General features: G+C 41.4%; 1 protein-coding gene across 1 annotated transcript in view; it reads right to left on the bottom strand.

Moving 5' to 3' along the window:
* CPVL (carboxypeptidase vitellogenic like) overlaps positions 1-16,016 on the bottom strand; it is a 101,507-nt gene extending 85,491 nt beyond the window's left edge. Inside the window, exons 1-2 of the mRNA XM_022584321.2 lie at positions 15,779-16,016; positions 9,085-9,203 (exon numbers count right to left, since the gene is read on the bottom strand). Of these exons, the coding sequence (XP_022440029.2) occupies positions 9,085-9,203; positions 15,779-15,944 (285 nt within the window). The 5' untranslated portion in view covers positions 15,945-16,016. The remainder of the gene's footprint in view (positions 1-9,084; positions 9,204-15,778) is intronic.
* Positions 16,017-16,314: the final 298 nt, after the last annotated feature.

The raw sequence follows: 16,314 nt of genomic DNA, 5'->3' as shown, positions 1-16,314 counted from the left end.
TGGAAGTCACACACCATCATTTCTGCTATTAATGTGTGGGTCACTAAGGCCAGCCTTGATTCAGTATGGAAGGGGACTACACAGAAGAACACATACCAAGAAATGAAGATCACTGGGGACTCTCTTGAAGGCCAGTTACCACAGAGGCCACAAATTCAAGAGTTCATTCACAAACCAGAGTTCTCGGATGCTTTTATAACTTTGGTTGCACATTAAGGGATGTTTTGTAGGTAAGCCGACTAAAACTGTAGATACCACAGAATGTAAGACTGGGAAGGGACCTTAGGAATCAACTTTAACATCTTTATTTCTCTATGAGGAAATGGGGGCTCAGAGAGTATAAATGCCCTGTCCCAAGTTATATAGTGAGGAACCGCAGACCTGCAACTAGAATCCCAGTTTCCTGACCACTAGTTCTCTCTTCCTAAATTCAAGTGCACGGACAACTGCACTGGAATCACTGTGGAGCTTGATAGAAATACTGATCCCTGGGCCCTCTCCAGATCAAATGAATCAGAATCTCTGCTGGGAGAGACTGCACACTGAGCTGGGGAATCTGTCATATTTGTAAAGCTCCACAGGTATGTCTGACGAGCTGTAGCAAATTTGGGAACTACTGCTCTCTACCACCCTGACTGTTACTGAAGCAGTCCAGACACCCAGAGGAGGGAGTGAACTGAGTTTGTGCAGAGGCCCCGTGGAGCCTGATTCCATGTCTGCACTCCCTGGGTGGGCTTTTCTACTGGCTTCCAGGGACCCTTGGGGACCTGCTCTCCTGCTCCCAGAGAGAATGCCTTCTGCTTTGGCCATGTGCATCAGAGTGGCTCACTGCCCCTGCACCGCACTGTGGATTTGTGGACCTGGACCGTGTTGCTGGATATCTTTTTCCAATGAAAAGGATGCTAATATCAAAAAACAATAATCCATATGTCTTTTTATATTCGTGAACATGAAAAATCCCAATTTCACTTTGTAATTTCCTTACCCAGTAACAATTAATCCACATTCTTGGCTGGCATCCAACTCCTTCTAATTTGGAATTGCTCCTTATCTCTTGCTTCTTTAACCTCCCCAATTGTGTCTGATTTTGTTCTGTAGAGTATTTGTGTTAATACGAGGAAAACTAACAATAATGATGATGATGACATAATAGCAGCCACTCTACTTACTATGTATCTATTTTTATTTTATTAATTTTTTTTACACCTTTATTGGAGTATAATTGCTTTACAATGGTGTGTTAGTTTCTGCTTTATAACAAAGTGAATCAGTTATACATATACATATGTTCCCATATCTCTTCCCTCTTGCATCTCTCTCCCTCCCACCCTCCCTATCCCACCCTCCCTATCCCACCCCTCTAGGTGGTCACAAAGCACCGAGCTGATCTCCCTGTGCTATGCAGCTGCTTCCCACTAGCTATCTATTTTACATTTGGTAGTGTATATATGTCCATGCCACTCTCTCGCTTTGTCACAGCTTACCCTTCCCCCTCCCCATATCCTCAAGTCCATTCTCTAGTAGGTCTGTGTCTTTATTCCTGTCTTACCCCTAGGTTCTTCATGACATTTTTTTTCCTTAAATTCCATATATATGTGTAACCATACGGTATCTGTCTTTCTCTTTCTGACTTACTTCACTCTGTATGACAGACTCTAGGTCCATCCACCTCATTACAAATAGCTCAATTTCATTTCTTTTTATGGCTGAGTAATATTCCATTGTATATATGGGCCACATCTTCTTTATCCATTCATCTGATGATGGACACTTAGGTTGTTTCCATGTCCTGGCTATTGTAAATAGTGCTGCAATGAACATTTTGGTACATGACTCTTTTTGAATTACGGTTTTCTCAGGGTATATGCCCAGTAGTGGGATTGCTGGGTCATATGGTAGTTCTATTTGTAGTTTTTTAAGGAACCTCCATACTGTTCTCCATAGTGGCTGTACCAATTCACATTCCCACCAGCAGTGCAAGAGGGTTCCCTTTTCTCCACACCCTCTCCAGCATTTATTGTTTCTAGATTTTTTGATGATGGCCATTCTGACTGGTGTGAGGTGATACCTCATTGTAGTTTTGAATTGCATTTCTCTAATGATGTTGAGCATTCTTTCATGTGTTTGTTGGCAGTCTGTATATCTTCTTTGGAGAAATGTCTATTTAGGTCTTCTGCCCATTTTTGGATTGGGTTGTTTGTTTTTTTTTGTTATTGACCTGCATGAGCTGCTTATAAGTTTTGGAGATTAATCCTTTGTCAGTTGCTTCATTTGAAAATATTTTCTCCCATTATGAGGGTTGCCTTTTGGTCTTTTTTATGGTTTCCTTTGCTGTGCAAAAGCTTTGAAGTTTCATTAGGACCCATTTGCTTATTTTTGTTTTTATTTCCATTTCTCTAGGAGGTGGGTCAAAAAGGATCTTGCCGTGATTTATGTCATAGAGTGTTCTGCCTATGTTTTCCTATAAGAGTTTGGTAGCTTCTAGCCTTACATTTAGGTCTTTAATCCATCTTGAGCTTATTTTTGTGTATGGTGTTAGGGAGTGATCTAATCTCATACTTTTACATGTACCTGTCCAGTTTTCCCGGCACCACATATTGAAGAGGCTGTCCTTTCTCCACTGTACATTCCTGCCTCCTTTATCAAAGATAAGGTGACCATATGTGCGTGGGTTTATCTCTGGGCTTTCTATCCTGTTCCATTGATCTATGTTTCTGTTTTTGTGCCAGTACCATAGTGTCTTGATTACTGTAGCTTTGTAGTATAGTCTGAAGTCAGGGAGCCTGATTCCTCCAGCTCCGTTTTTCGTTATCAAGATTGCTTTGGGTATTCAGGGTCTTTTGTGTTTTCATACAAATTGTGAAATTTTTTGCTCTAGTTCTGTGAAAAATGCCAGTGGTAGTTTGATAGGGATTGTATTGAATCTGTAGATTGTTTTGGGTAGTAGAGTCATTTTCACAATGTTGATTCTTCCAATCCAAGAACATGGTATATCTCTCCATCTATTTGTATCATCTTTAATTTCTTTCATCAGTGTCTTATAATTTTCTGCATAGAGGTCTTTTATCTCCTTAGGTAGGTTTATTCCTAGATATTTTGTTCTTTTTGTTGCAATGGTAAATGGGAGTGTTTTCTTGATTTCACTTTCAGATTTTTCATCATTAGTGTATAGGAATGCCAGAGATTTCTATGCATTAATTTTGTATCCTGCTGCTTTACCAAATTCATTGATTAGCTCTAGTAGTTTTCTCGTAGCATCTTTAGGATTCTCTATGTATAGTATCATGTCATCTGCAAATAGTGACAGCTTTACTTCTTCTTTTCCGATTTGGATTCCTTTTATTTCCTTTTCTTCTCTGATTGCTGTGGCTAAAACTTCCAAAACTATGTTGAATAAGAGTGGTGAGAATGGGCAACCTTGTCTTGTTCCTGATCTTAGTGGAAATGCTTTCAGTTTTTCACCATTGAGGACGATGTTGGCTGTGGGTTTGTCATATACGGCCTTTATTATGTTGAGGAAAGTTCCCTCTATGCCTACTTTCTGCAGGGTTTTTATCATAAATGGGTGCTGAATTTTGTCGAAAGCTTTCTCTGCATCTATTGAGATGACCATATGGTTTTTCTCCTTCAATTTGTTAATATGGTGTATCACATTGATTGATTTGCGTATATTGAAGAATCCTTGCATTCCTGGAATAAACCCCACTTGATCATGGTGTATGATCCTTTTAATGTGCTGTTGGATTCTGTTTGCTAGTATTTTGTTGAGGATTTTTGCATCTATGTTCATCAGTGATATTGGCCTGTAGTTTTCTTTCTTTGTGACATCCTTGTCTGGTTTTGGTATCAAGGTGATGGTGGCCTCGTAGAATGAGTTTGGGAGTGTTCCTCCCTCTGCTATATTTTGCAAGAGTTTGAGAAGGATAGGTGTTAGCTCTTCTCTAAATGTTTGATAGAATTTGCCTGTGAAGCCATCTGGTCCTGGACTTTTGTTTTTTGGAAGATTTTTAATCACAGTTTCAATTTCAGTGCTTGTGATTGGTCTGTTCATATTTTCTATTTCTTCCTGATTCAGTCTTGGCAGGTTGTGCATTTCTAAGAATTTGTCCATTTCTTCCAGGTTGTCCATTTTATTGGCATAGAGTTGCTTGTAGTAATCTCTCATGATCTTTTGTATCTCTGCAGTGTCAGTTGTTACTTCTCCTTTTTCATTTCTAATTCTATTGATTTGAGTCTTCTCTCTTTTTTTCTTGATGAGTCTGGCTAATGGTTTATCAATTTTGTTTATCTTCTCAAAGAACCAGCTTTTAGTTTTGTTGATCTTTGCTATCGTTTCCTTCATTTCTTTTTCATTTATTTCTGATCTGATCTTTATGATTTCTTTCCTTCTGCTAACTTTGGGGTTTTTTTGTTCTTCTTTCTCTCTTACTATGTATCTAATAGCAACTCTACTTACTATGTATCTGACACCATTCTGAGACTTTATCATATTATCTCATTTCTCTCAAAGCCATTGTTCAGAAGGTATTTTGATTCTCATTTTAAAACAAGGAAACCAGTGCTCAGAGAAGTTAAGAATGTGCCCAAGGAAGGTCACATTTGGCATAAGGAGTGGAGCCAAGGTTTTATCCAAGCCTGACTAAAGAGCTATACTCTTCACAGCTGTTATCTATTGCCTTTCATGACTAGTTTTCTCAGGATCAACATGGGATGATCAAGAGCAAAGATTTCTCCACCAGAGACCTCATTTTAAAATCTAATTCTGCCCATTTCTAGTTGAGTAACTTGGGGCTAATTATCTAATCTCTGTAATCCTCTTCATCTGTAAAATGAGGACAGTAATTCCCTCCTCATGTGGCTTTAGTACGGTCTTAAGAAGAAAATGCAGAGTGCTTTATTAGCACATAGTCAACGTTCAGTTAAGAATAGCTATTTTAATTGCTAACATTTTTATTGGCTTCACTGTACTTTTTTTTTAATAAATTTATTTATTTATTTTTGGCTGAGTTAGGTCTTTGTTGCTGCACGCGGGCTTTCTCTAGTTGTGGCGAGCAGGGGCTACTCTTCATTGCAGTGCATGGGCTTCTCATTGCGGTGACTTCTCTTGTTGCAGAGCACGGGCTCTAGGCATGCGGGCTTCAGTTGTTGTGGCTCGTGGGTTCTAGAGCACAGGCTCAGTAGTTGTGGTGCGTGGGCTTAGTTGCTCCGTGGCATGTGGGATCTTCCTGGACCGGGGATTGAACCAGTGTCCCCTGCATTGACAGGCAGATTCTTAACCACTGAGCCACCAGGAAGCCCTTCATTGTATTTTTTATTCCATGCAAAATGCCTATTCATTTCTCTTGTAGATTGCGTCCCTAACTGCAGACCGATTTCAAGTTCTGGAACCCATTATGCACTGATTTGTATATAATAACAGGGGAGCCTCACAGAAATAACAGGAAAAGAAAATTAATTTCAGAAACAGCAGTCCAAAAAAATACTCAGAGGATATGACAAGTGTGGCATCCTTCCTGGGTTTTTCATTTTCTCTACCTTCAGTTTTTTTAAGGGGTCACTTCTCTCCTGATGATCATATCAGCGGCTTCCCTGTGACAGGCAACGAACTAGTATTTCTGCCAAATGAAAGGAACTCTCTCCCATCTCGGTGACCACTGCTTCTCCTTCTCGCATGCTTTATCTCCTTCACCTAAACTTGCCTGGTCCATAATTTACAGCCTGACTGGCTCCGCAGGAATGGTTGCCTTGAGGCCTTGGAGACCTAACTGTGCGTGTGGGCTCCCCTGTAAGGAGGTCTTGGAAAAATCTATCCCAGCTGCCATGTGGTGACACCTAGTACCGTCTGTGGTGACAGCTGTCAATGGTACCATCTTTTCATCTCTGCCTCTTCCTGAAGCTCAGTCTATCACTTCCAACGGAATACTATGTGCTTAAGCTCCCATCTTCTTTCCTGCTGTGGTGGTGTGGTGTTTATGTCTTAAGCATCTTCTTTCCTGCTGTGGTGGTGTGGTGTTTATGTCTTCTGGGATCATCTTAGAACGTATTTAGGGCTATAATTCTGGGCCCAGAAGAACATAATCTGGTCAGGGGGTGCATAGGTAGGTCTTCATTTAATTAAAAGGGGGGCCCCAATAGCACAGTTATTGTTTACTGCAGGGGGTTTCAGTCTGGAAACCAGGAGTGGGTACAGCAGACCCTAAGCCCACTTCCCTGACTAGCTTTATAGTCCCAGAGAATCACCAATATCCTAGATAAAGCTGTTCACCTCTCAGAGGCAACCTAAAAGGGAAAAGACTGGGTCTTTGTTTGGTTTTCATTTGATCACTTCCCTCAACATTAATTGCTGTTTTCACAAATCTGGATCATTACTAAAAAAAAGTCACCATGTAGAAGTCAATGGGGAACTTACTGGTATCATAACCAGCCACCGAAGCAGAAGAGAGAGTAAGGAATCGGGTTTGGCAGGGCTGGGGTGGAGGTGGGAGAGGCAGAGGGTGCAGCGGAGGTGGAGCCCCAGCAGGACTTAGAGGAACATGAAGCAGGATTAGGAGTGCTGACCCCACAGGCTGCACTCGCCGCCTCAGTCCTCCATTCTAACCCTCACCCTAGGCGGATGAGTGGGACAACGTACCACCTCTATTGGGGTTTGCCTGCTCTAGGTGTTTCCAATAAAAGAACTGTGGGCCACTTTGGGGCCAGGAGCACTGAATCCAGGGTGGTAGCCTGTAGGCTAGAGTGATGGTTTCTCAAGTGTGGTCCACCTGCTAATTCTACAACTTGCTGGCCTCTCCCAGTTTACAAGTCAGAATCTCTGGGGGAACGTGAAGATCATTCCTAAGTACAATAAAACGTGAGGATCACTGAGAGAGAACATACTGCAAATCACTAATCCAGGTAAAATTTTCAAGTATCCATTTTGCACAGAATAATGGCCTCCAAAGATGTCACATCCAAAACCCCAGAATGTGTGAATATGTTAAGCTACGCGGTAAAGGGGAATTAAGGTTGCAGATGGAATTAAGGTTGCTAGTCAACTGACATTAAAACAGCGAGAGTATCCTGGATTATCCAAGTGGGCCCAAAGTAATCCCAAGGGTCCTTAAATGAAGAGGGAGGCAAAAGACAAGAGGCACGGAAAGTTATATGCGTATGGAGTCGGCCAGAGTGATGCAATGTAAGAAGGAGTCAACTCACTGATGCTGGCTTTGGAGATAGAAAAAGGAGCCATTAGCCAAGGAATGCCAGCAGCCTCTAGAAACTGCAAAAGGCAAGGACATGCATTCTCCCCTGGAGCCTCCAGAAGGACCACAGCCCGGCTGACACCTTGATTTTAGGCCAGTGAGACCGGTGTTGGACTTCTAACCTCCAGAACTGTGAAATAAAAAATCTGTGTTGTTTAAGCCACTAAATTTGTGCAAATCTGTACAACAGCAATAGAAAACTAATATAACTCCTATTCATGATAAATGCCTGTATTCATGATAAATGCCTGTATTCAATGATATGGATAGATGTGATATCACAAACCATACAGTATGGTTTCTGAAAGGCATGGAGTTTAAGGGACTTCCAAGAACATAAAGAAAATTTCCACCTGTTAGAAACAGGGCATCTTTCTAGGCTTAATTTATCTCCTCAAGATAGCTGTGCTGGATATTGGGATACTTACTTGGTTGCTTCTGAAGATCCAGTCTCTACTCTGCTCTGTGCCCTGGTAGGCAGATCTCTATGGACCAGACTCCCTTGCCCTTTGTTTTCCAGCTGGGTTCCCCCAATGGGAGGTACCAGCAGGAGAGTCTAGAGGTCACTCAGGTACCAGCCTTGCACTTGTACAACCCTGAGAGTGAGTCTCTCCTCAAATGTTGTGCTCTAGGCACCTTACTTGCCTCACTCAACAGTAACAATGAGGAAGAAATATGTAAGGGGTCCAGGAGAAGCCTTCCCAGAGTGGGTGACAGCCTGAAAACAGCTATGAGCTCCAACTATAAAGTATCTAGAATTCCTCCCCATTTCTTAAATGCCTCCTTCCACCCACAACTACCTGGTGAACTGTCAGAGGCTATGGTTGAGAAAGTAGAAATGAAAAATCAAGAAAATATGATCCAACAGTACCAAGAGAAGCAATTTAGTTCAAGCAATTTACCCAGTCATTACATATGCAATGCTGTTATATGCAAATCACATGCAAATATAAATACTACCCTCCATAGGAGGGTAAACATTGTTTGTTTTCTCTGGCTTCTAACGCAAATTCAATTTGGAAAATAAAAATAGAAAACTACCCTGTGTTGGGATAAAATTTGTTTATGTATCTCACTACCTCTTACAATAACCCCAATAGTATCCATAAGCCTAAAGTAATTTGTTCCTGCTGAAGAATTGTGTGACCTTGACGTGAGCTAAACAGAATTGCTAAAGTACAAGCATATACGAACCTGTGTCTGTATGGATGTGAGAAGGTAAATAGCCCCCTCATCCAGGAAGCCATCCTGGGTCACTGGTCCTCCCCACCCCTCCCCTAAAGGCCCACAGAGTGAGTTCAATTCTCTCTCCTCTGTATCCCCACAGAGCACTACTCAGTAAATGGGTATTGGATGCATGAAGGAGTGAGTGTAAGAATGATAATTGGCACAGCAAAATCCATAGACAGAGCAGCCAAATAAGACTACAATTGACTAAATTTAAAAAGGCTTAGACATGCATCACCTGTGAACTTCAGGAATCTCCCCACTCCTTGTCCTTCCTTGGCTCCCCAAGGCCCAACCCTGCCCTCAAGTATTTTTAGAACAAAACAACAAAAAGATAGGAAGAAGACTGTGGCAGGAAGAAGGTGGCAGCATTAATATTCTGAACAAGGCTGCAAGGAATTTAAAAGCCAGACCTCCCCCACTAACGTTTGTTTCCTGCACATAAACAGGAACACCACCCAGAGTCACTGCACTTATTTTTAGAAAAAAAAAATCTAAAAGATTTAAAAGAAAAGAAAAGCACCCTTAGGTTGGTTGTAGACCAATGTTTCTACCTGAAGCAACAGAGTCAGCTCTTGAGCATCAGTGTCCTGTGAGGGCGCTGTTGCGGGCCTACCTGAGCTGGAAAGAACCAGAAGAAAAGGCTGCTGTTGTAAGTCTTATTCACAGTGATGTAGCCGGAATAACTCGTCAAATTCCATCCTGGGAAAGGAGCCACCGAGCTCAACCGTCTTCCTAGGGGGGGAAAAATTTACCCGAGGATTAGACAAATAATAAATACGGAGTGAGCCATCTCCATCTTGGCCAGACTTCTCCCAGGGGCCAGGTCTGGAATGAAGTGATCAGAAAGGCTACAAGGGGATTGGTATAAAGGTGTTTACTGGTAGCAACTTCCAGCCTGCCCTGGCCAGTTCCACATATTCAAAATTCACCATTTAGCCAAAGGCAAGTGACATTTTAAACCTTTTTTTTTTTGGTTCATACCTTATGAACTATAATAAGAATTTTTTTAAGAAGAAAAGAAAATCACCTATCCTTAGCTCCACTCTAAAGAGTAAACCAAGGTGTTCACATGGGGCCACCTGGAAGGCCAAGGCAGGATAAAGTCACCTAACCCCAAAAGGTGGGGCGGGGGAGGAGTGAAAGAGAAATAACAGCTAAGGAGCTCTCAGCCTGGGGGAGGCCTGTGTTCTCCACACTCTTCTTGTGGTGAAAGCAAAGGGCCTGCCACTTCCACTAAGGGAAATGGACCAGGCATGTGGGGAGTAAGAATGACTGGGGCCGGCTGGGGAGGGTGGGGAGAGGCAGGCAGTGAGACTATGGGTGATCACGTGGCTACTCAGAAGGAGCCAAATAGGACAAGGGGCAGCTGTAGAGGGCAGAGGTCCTGGTTTTCTAAGGGCAGCAAAAGGACAGGGACAGGGAGGAGGAAAGAGGGAATGCTCAGAGAGGTGAAGCGCCCAGGAGTAAACAATACTACTATCAATAGAACTGGGAACACCTACAAGGCCACTATACGAAGGGCTTTACATTACGTGGTAGGTATAATTATTATCTCCACTTTACAGATGAGAAAGCTGAAGCACAGAGAGGTTAAGTAACTTGCCCGAGGTCACACAGCTAGCAACGGAGAGCTGGGATTTAAACCCAGAAGTCGGGCTGCGGAGTTAGCCCCTGCCCCTACCCTGCTACACTGCATCTCGGCTAGAGAGTTAGTCAAAAGGTATGAGAAGCAGGGAATGGAGGGGGAAGCAGTGATTAAGAAAGGAGTGGAGAAGGGACAGTAAACAGGTAGGAAGCAGGGTGTGGTGGGGAAGTCTGGGTGAAGAAGAGTCCTTTAGGGGGAACAAAGCAAGTGTCCCCAATAAAAACAAAATTGTTCAAGAAAAGCTACTTAAGCCTGAGACTTATTAAGTTGGAGACTGTTCAGTAGACAGTAGGTAAGGAAGCTACGATCCTACTCATGTGCCACCAACTAAAGATGTCTTCAGTGGGGTACCAGAGCCCATGGGCCCTGGAGTGCTAACTGACATCTCTTCCCGACTCGGCGTTCAGTGACAGCACAGATAGGATGCAGGAAGCCATGGTGTCAATGTGGATACTGATTTGTCCCCCCTGGGCTTTGTGTGAGGATCAAATGAAAACATGCATATGACCCTTGAGCACAGAGATGGACATAAAATAAGGGCTTAGGCAAAGAGAGGGATGATTCTCATTAGCCTGTGGGCCACCCCAAGAATAGCCTAGAAGACTTTGCCTTTTTGGGGCTCAGTCCAGTTCCCCCAGGAAAGATTGTTTATTCCAACCTCTTTAACTCTTCGCCATTCTCTTCCCAATGAGATCTATCTCTCCCCACCAATAAAAAAAAAAAAAAAAAAAGGCAAAGAACAAAGAAAGATTTTAAGGAAAAGAAAAGGGAGATGTTTTGGGGAAAGTGGTATGTGCCTGCCCTTCCCATCCCCCACCCTTCCCTCTTCCCATCTTTGCTTCCACTCTCAATTAGCCCACAGAAAGATCACCTCCAGGGCTGGGCAGCCTTTAAAACACTTCTTTTGGCCTTTTTTTTTTTTTTTTATTGAGGTGTAATTGACATACGACATTAGTTTCAGATATATTTAACATGATTGAATATTTGTATATGTTGTGAAATGATCACCACAATAAATCTAGTTAACATCTGTCATCACACACAGCTACAAATTTTTTTCTTGTGATGAGGACTTTTAAGCTCTACTCTCTTAGCAACTTGCAAATAGCAAGACAGTATTATCAACTACAGTTACCATGCTGTGCATTACATACCTGGAACTTATGTCTTTTGTAGCTGGCAGTTTGTACCTAAAACACTTTTGAAATATTTTTCACAAAACTATTAATCTTCTCAAAATCCAACAGAGATCCCCCCAAAAAAGGAGGGCAGAGAACCAAAGGCTGAAGCATTGGGAATGAGTGAGATGTGAATCCCAGAGGGCTAAGTGAGCACTTGAGAAAGAGAAAAATGAGAAAGGTCAAAGTAGAATGAGAAAAAGAGAAAACATATAACAGAAAGGAGCTGGAGGGAATGGACTGTGGGAGATGGGGTGATTGAATCTATCTATCTCTCTGAGACCAGCACAACACAAGGTCCGCTGGCCTGCTCTGAAAATGACTCAGATGCTTACCCAGTCCTTCCTTTCTGAGCATTGTAAAGCTGTTTCTCTGCTGCCTTGTACTGACTGGGGTTTACTTTCTACCTTCCCTCCTGGATCAGGGGCTATTGGGAAGCAGGGAATTTGTCGTGTTTATCTTTGTACCCCCAGGGACACAGTATGCTGGTTTATACACTTAAGACATTCGATACACATTTTTTAATGAATAAATGTGAATGAATGAACTAAAACATGACACACTGGCAATGCACTAGGATTAGCTTACTTCTACAAAAACCTCCTAAGGCAGGCAGGCCTTATTAAGATCTCAAGAAATTTAGAAAGACTTTTCTCTGCCCCACAAAAAAGTGTTTCATCCTGTTTTAAATTTCCTTTAACTAAACCCCAGTAAAATAAAAGTTTTTTCAACTAAATTGATTTTTTGCATTTTCAAATGTCCCCGTTCATCCTTCTAGAATCTATTAATGGAATGTGGAAAATAAACTCCCAAGATGGAGGAGTTTCTTTCTTCCTGGAACTGTGACTCATAATACAAATGTTGAAAACAGTTGAAAAAAGGAAAAAGGTTTTCTTTGAAGCGACTTCACTTCCTACTTGTTATTTACTGTGCTTGTGATAGAAACACTTTCAAAAAGATTAGAGTATGACCAAAGAAGGGCTTGAACCAGTTAATCAGGTACTTCATATTTGCAAAGACTTGCATCATAATCAGGATGGACAGGACACTACCAGGCCATAAGTAATAATAAATTAAGACCTAATAGCAAAATATTCTTTAAAGTTGGTGAAAAGGCAGTGTCTGGAAACATGCTAAAACTGGCCTCCTACATTCATTTTGTTTCAGAGAGCGAGGATTTATTCTAGCTGCAGAGAAAGCAAACATGCAATTACAGTTACATAAAACTAAGCCAGTTAGTTTATGTTGGAGATTTTTTAAAAAATTAAAATTTCCCTTGTCTTTTTGTGAATTACTGTTTATCTCAAAAATGTTCCATTACGATATTAAGACTCATGTTCCTAAGATTCTGACAGACTTGATAAACAAAAGGGATTCAGCGGAGTGAGCTGACCATCTGTCCAGAGCTTCCTGAACTTTCAGTAAAGCGGATGAATACAATTATCCTTAATTGTGTTGTCAGGACTGCAGTTGAATACCCAGATGTACCTGATTTTGGATTAGTCATTTAAAATTCTGTTCAAAGATTTTTGACAGAACTTTAGAAAGTGACATTACACCAGATTTAATATTTTAAATGTTGTCACTCATCAGATGGTGATCTATCAGGCTTAGCACAAAAAAGGACAGAAGATAAAACTATCTCCCTCAGAATCTTTCTTTACTACTGCTGACACCCATGACCGTGAAATGCTTGTAGGCGAGAAATCCAGGAATGGGAGGGATGTGGACAATCTCTTAGGCAGATTTCTCTGTATTCTTTGCACTTGTTCTACCAGATGTACGATTCAGAGACACCATGGCTACGTTGCCTTAATGCTCTGTTTAAGCTGTCTTACTCAGTATGCACAGGCCCTTTCTTATTTGCCCAAATCTTACCCTACACCCTCAAGTCTGGTCACATAGTACAGCGGTTCATACCTCAGGCTCTGGAGTCAGCAGAAATAGGTTTTAATTCCAGATCTGCCACTTACTACCTTTAAATGGTCCTGGGCAAGACACCTAATTTCTCTGGGCTTTAGTTTTCTCATTCGTAAAATGGGAACAATAAGTATTCATTTTTCATTAGAGTTGCTATAAGGATTAAAAGAGCTAATTTGTATAAAGCATAACGTCTGAAACATAGGTCTCAAATTTAAATTCTACAAATATTTATTGAGTGCCTATTACATACAGCCGCTGTGCCAGGTACTCGGGATACAATTACTACTAAATGTTAGCTATTTATTGATATTATTCTTACTACTACTACTGCTGTTACTACTTTCTATCTGGATTATGCCAACCAACAGGGATAGCTTCCTTCTAAAAATTTCCAGCACGCCTTCCTCAAATGTAATACTTTAGAACTTTAGTATGCATTGCCTGATTCCTTAATTGTTTCATGTGTGTGCATCTGGTCACTCCAAAAGAGGACAAGCTTCTTAAACAAAGGAAAATAAATTATAGCAGGCGAATTACAGAGCGCACGTCAGAAAATTTGGGTCTTAGACTCATCTCTACTACTATTACCTATGTCCCCTTGGGCAAGTCATGTAAAATATTTGAGTCTCAAATTCCTCATCTGTGAATTGGCAGGGTTTGGTTATGAGTATTTAACTCCTTTTCAGCTCCAAACGAAATGATTTGCTTTGATTTACTGTGAATAAACATAATCTAAGTCATCAGTATCCATGGAAGCCAAAAGGAAGGCATATGATCCAGTTTGGTGGATTTGGGTTAATGATATTTTGCCTCTTCATTTATGCCTAGTGATGTCAGCCTATGCCATTGGGCTGCCATCTTTTCATGGCTTTTCTACATCAAGCAAAAACGAGTCTTAAAAAAAAAAGGACTACACAGCCTCACTACATTATCATTGACTATATTTCAAAGTTTTTCATCTTTTCTTAGAAAAGAGATGGTGAAACATGGAGCCAATGTATATTTCAGACAAAGATATATGAGCAGGACTCCAATGCACCCTTAAGAGGGGAGAATAGGGCTTCCCTGGTGGCGCAGTGTTTGAGAGTCTGCCTGCCGATGCAGGGGACACGGGTTCGTGCCCCAGTCCGGGAAGATCCCACATGCCGTGGAGCGGCTGGGCCCGTGAGCCATGGCTGCTGAGCCTGCGCGTCCGGAGCCTGTGCTCTGCAACGGGAGAGGCCACAACAGTGAGAGGCCCGCGTACCACAAAAAAAAAAAAAAAGGGGGAGAATATTTGGTTTTAAATCAAACCGAAGACAAAAATGATGACAGCCTATTGACTATGAGAACTAAAGAAAAGTTGCTTTATTTTAAACTTCCATACGGAGTATGTACATTTATTTTAGATCTTTAAAATGATCATTTCCCTAAAATTTCCAGTTTCAGCTCCACATTCCCATGAAATCTACCAACTTATCAGCCTCACAAGCATTAACTCTGCCTTCCCACCTGTGACTAGGGATAAACTCTGAAGCAAACACCAAGATCTCCATCCATGGATTCTCATCTCCTTCAAGAAAATGTTCCACAGCAGACGTCCCACCCCAATCTACTTTCCCCTCTCTACTGGACTATTCCCATCATTACCTCCTACCCTCCGTAACTCTCTTCCTGACCCTTCCTGACTCCATAACTCCCTCCAGCCACCACCCCATTTCTGTGCTCCCTTTTACAAACAGCTCTGCCTATATACCAGTTTATAGTTCAGGAGTGTCCTGAGGTCCAGAAAGATTACATAATTGATCCTAAACAGTGATTTACCTAAGCATGAAGAAGCATTAAGGGCAGAGGCACGTCATAATTTTTAGTCTCTGGTGACATCAGAAGACACTTTTTTTGTATTAATAATAGAAAAACCCACAAACTCTAAATAAAAGCCATCAGCAAACACTAATATTTAGAGGGCAATTTACAGGTTATAAAGAGCTTTCACATGCATTTCCTCATATGATTCTTTTAACATCCCTGAGACTTGGGTGGGTTGTTTTTTCTCCATCTTATTAATGAGGAAACTGAGTCCTAGGATGTTAAGTCAACTTACCAGGCAAAGGGGCCCAGCACGGTGGCTGTGAGCTTAGGCTTTGGAATGAAGCTATCGGGGTGTGAATCCTGCATCTACCAGCTGGTGTCTGTATGACTCTGGCAAGTAACTTCATCTCCTTCTGCTTTAGTTTTCTTGTGTGTAAAACAGATGCACTTCCTGGCTTGCTGCGATTCTAAAATGATTTTTATATCAAATGCTTGGAAGCAGTAACTGACAGGTAGTAACCAATTGTAGACAGGCCCTATATTAGTTTTATAAATAGATATGCAGGGACTCAACCACTGGTTAATCTGACCCTGATGAACTTTCATTTTAGCTCTAAACTCTGATACTATATGACACCAAATCATTAATATTTGAAATAAAACAAGTGAGTAAAATACTAGAATGTATTTTGGATCCTGTGAGACAACTGCTAAAAAAAAAACCAACTGTTGAAACTATACCAGAAGGTAAGTTTCTGATTTAAACTTACCTTCTGCAAACTTCCCAGCTTCAATATAAGGAGTTAGAAATAATGGCTGTCCTGGATCTCCTTTATGTGGTGTGGAAACATGCGCGTTTCTGTATAAGGAGCGAAACAGCCCATCACCACCAGGGCTGAGCACCAACAGGGCCAGCAAAGCAAGCGCCTTCCACATGGCACCAACCGTTCTGTCTAGACCTAAGATGGAAACAATAACATTCCACAAATAAATACAGAGTAAAAATTTACCAATCCCCTTTACACGCAAGACATTCATTTAGTTACTCAAAGAAAAATATATATAAAGCTCTTTGCTAAGTACCTTAGATACAACCTAAATAAGAAAGACCCAATCCTTGCTCACCCTGAAATTAACAGTCTAATGGAAGGCTATTCAAGGGATTTACAATGCAACTAAAGAAATGATTTATATTTCTAAAACTGTGGTCTGGAAAGTAAATTTGATGAAGGATTACATGAAGCATCACGACAACAGGGACTCTGTAAATAGATCATGAAATGAGTGGGAGAGACAGTCATCTGCT

The sequence above is a fragment of the Delphinapterus leucas genome, chromosome 9, assembly GCF_059928025.1.
Source record: "Delphinapterus leucas isolate spDelLeu-1000000601 "Yukka" chromosome 9, BTC_Dleu_Yukka2, whole genome shotgun sequence".
In the NCBI taxonomy this organism is placed as follows: Eukaryota; Metazoa; Chordata; class Mammalia; order Artiodactyla; family Monodontidae; genus Delphinapterus; species Delphinapterus leucas.
This window is presented reverse-complemented; position numbering and strand designations above follow the sequence as displayed.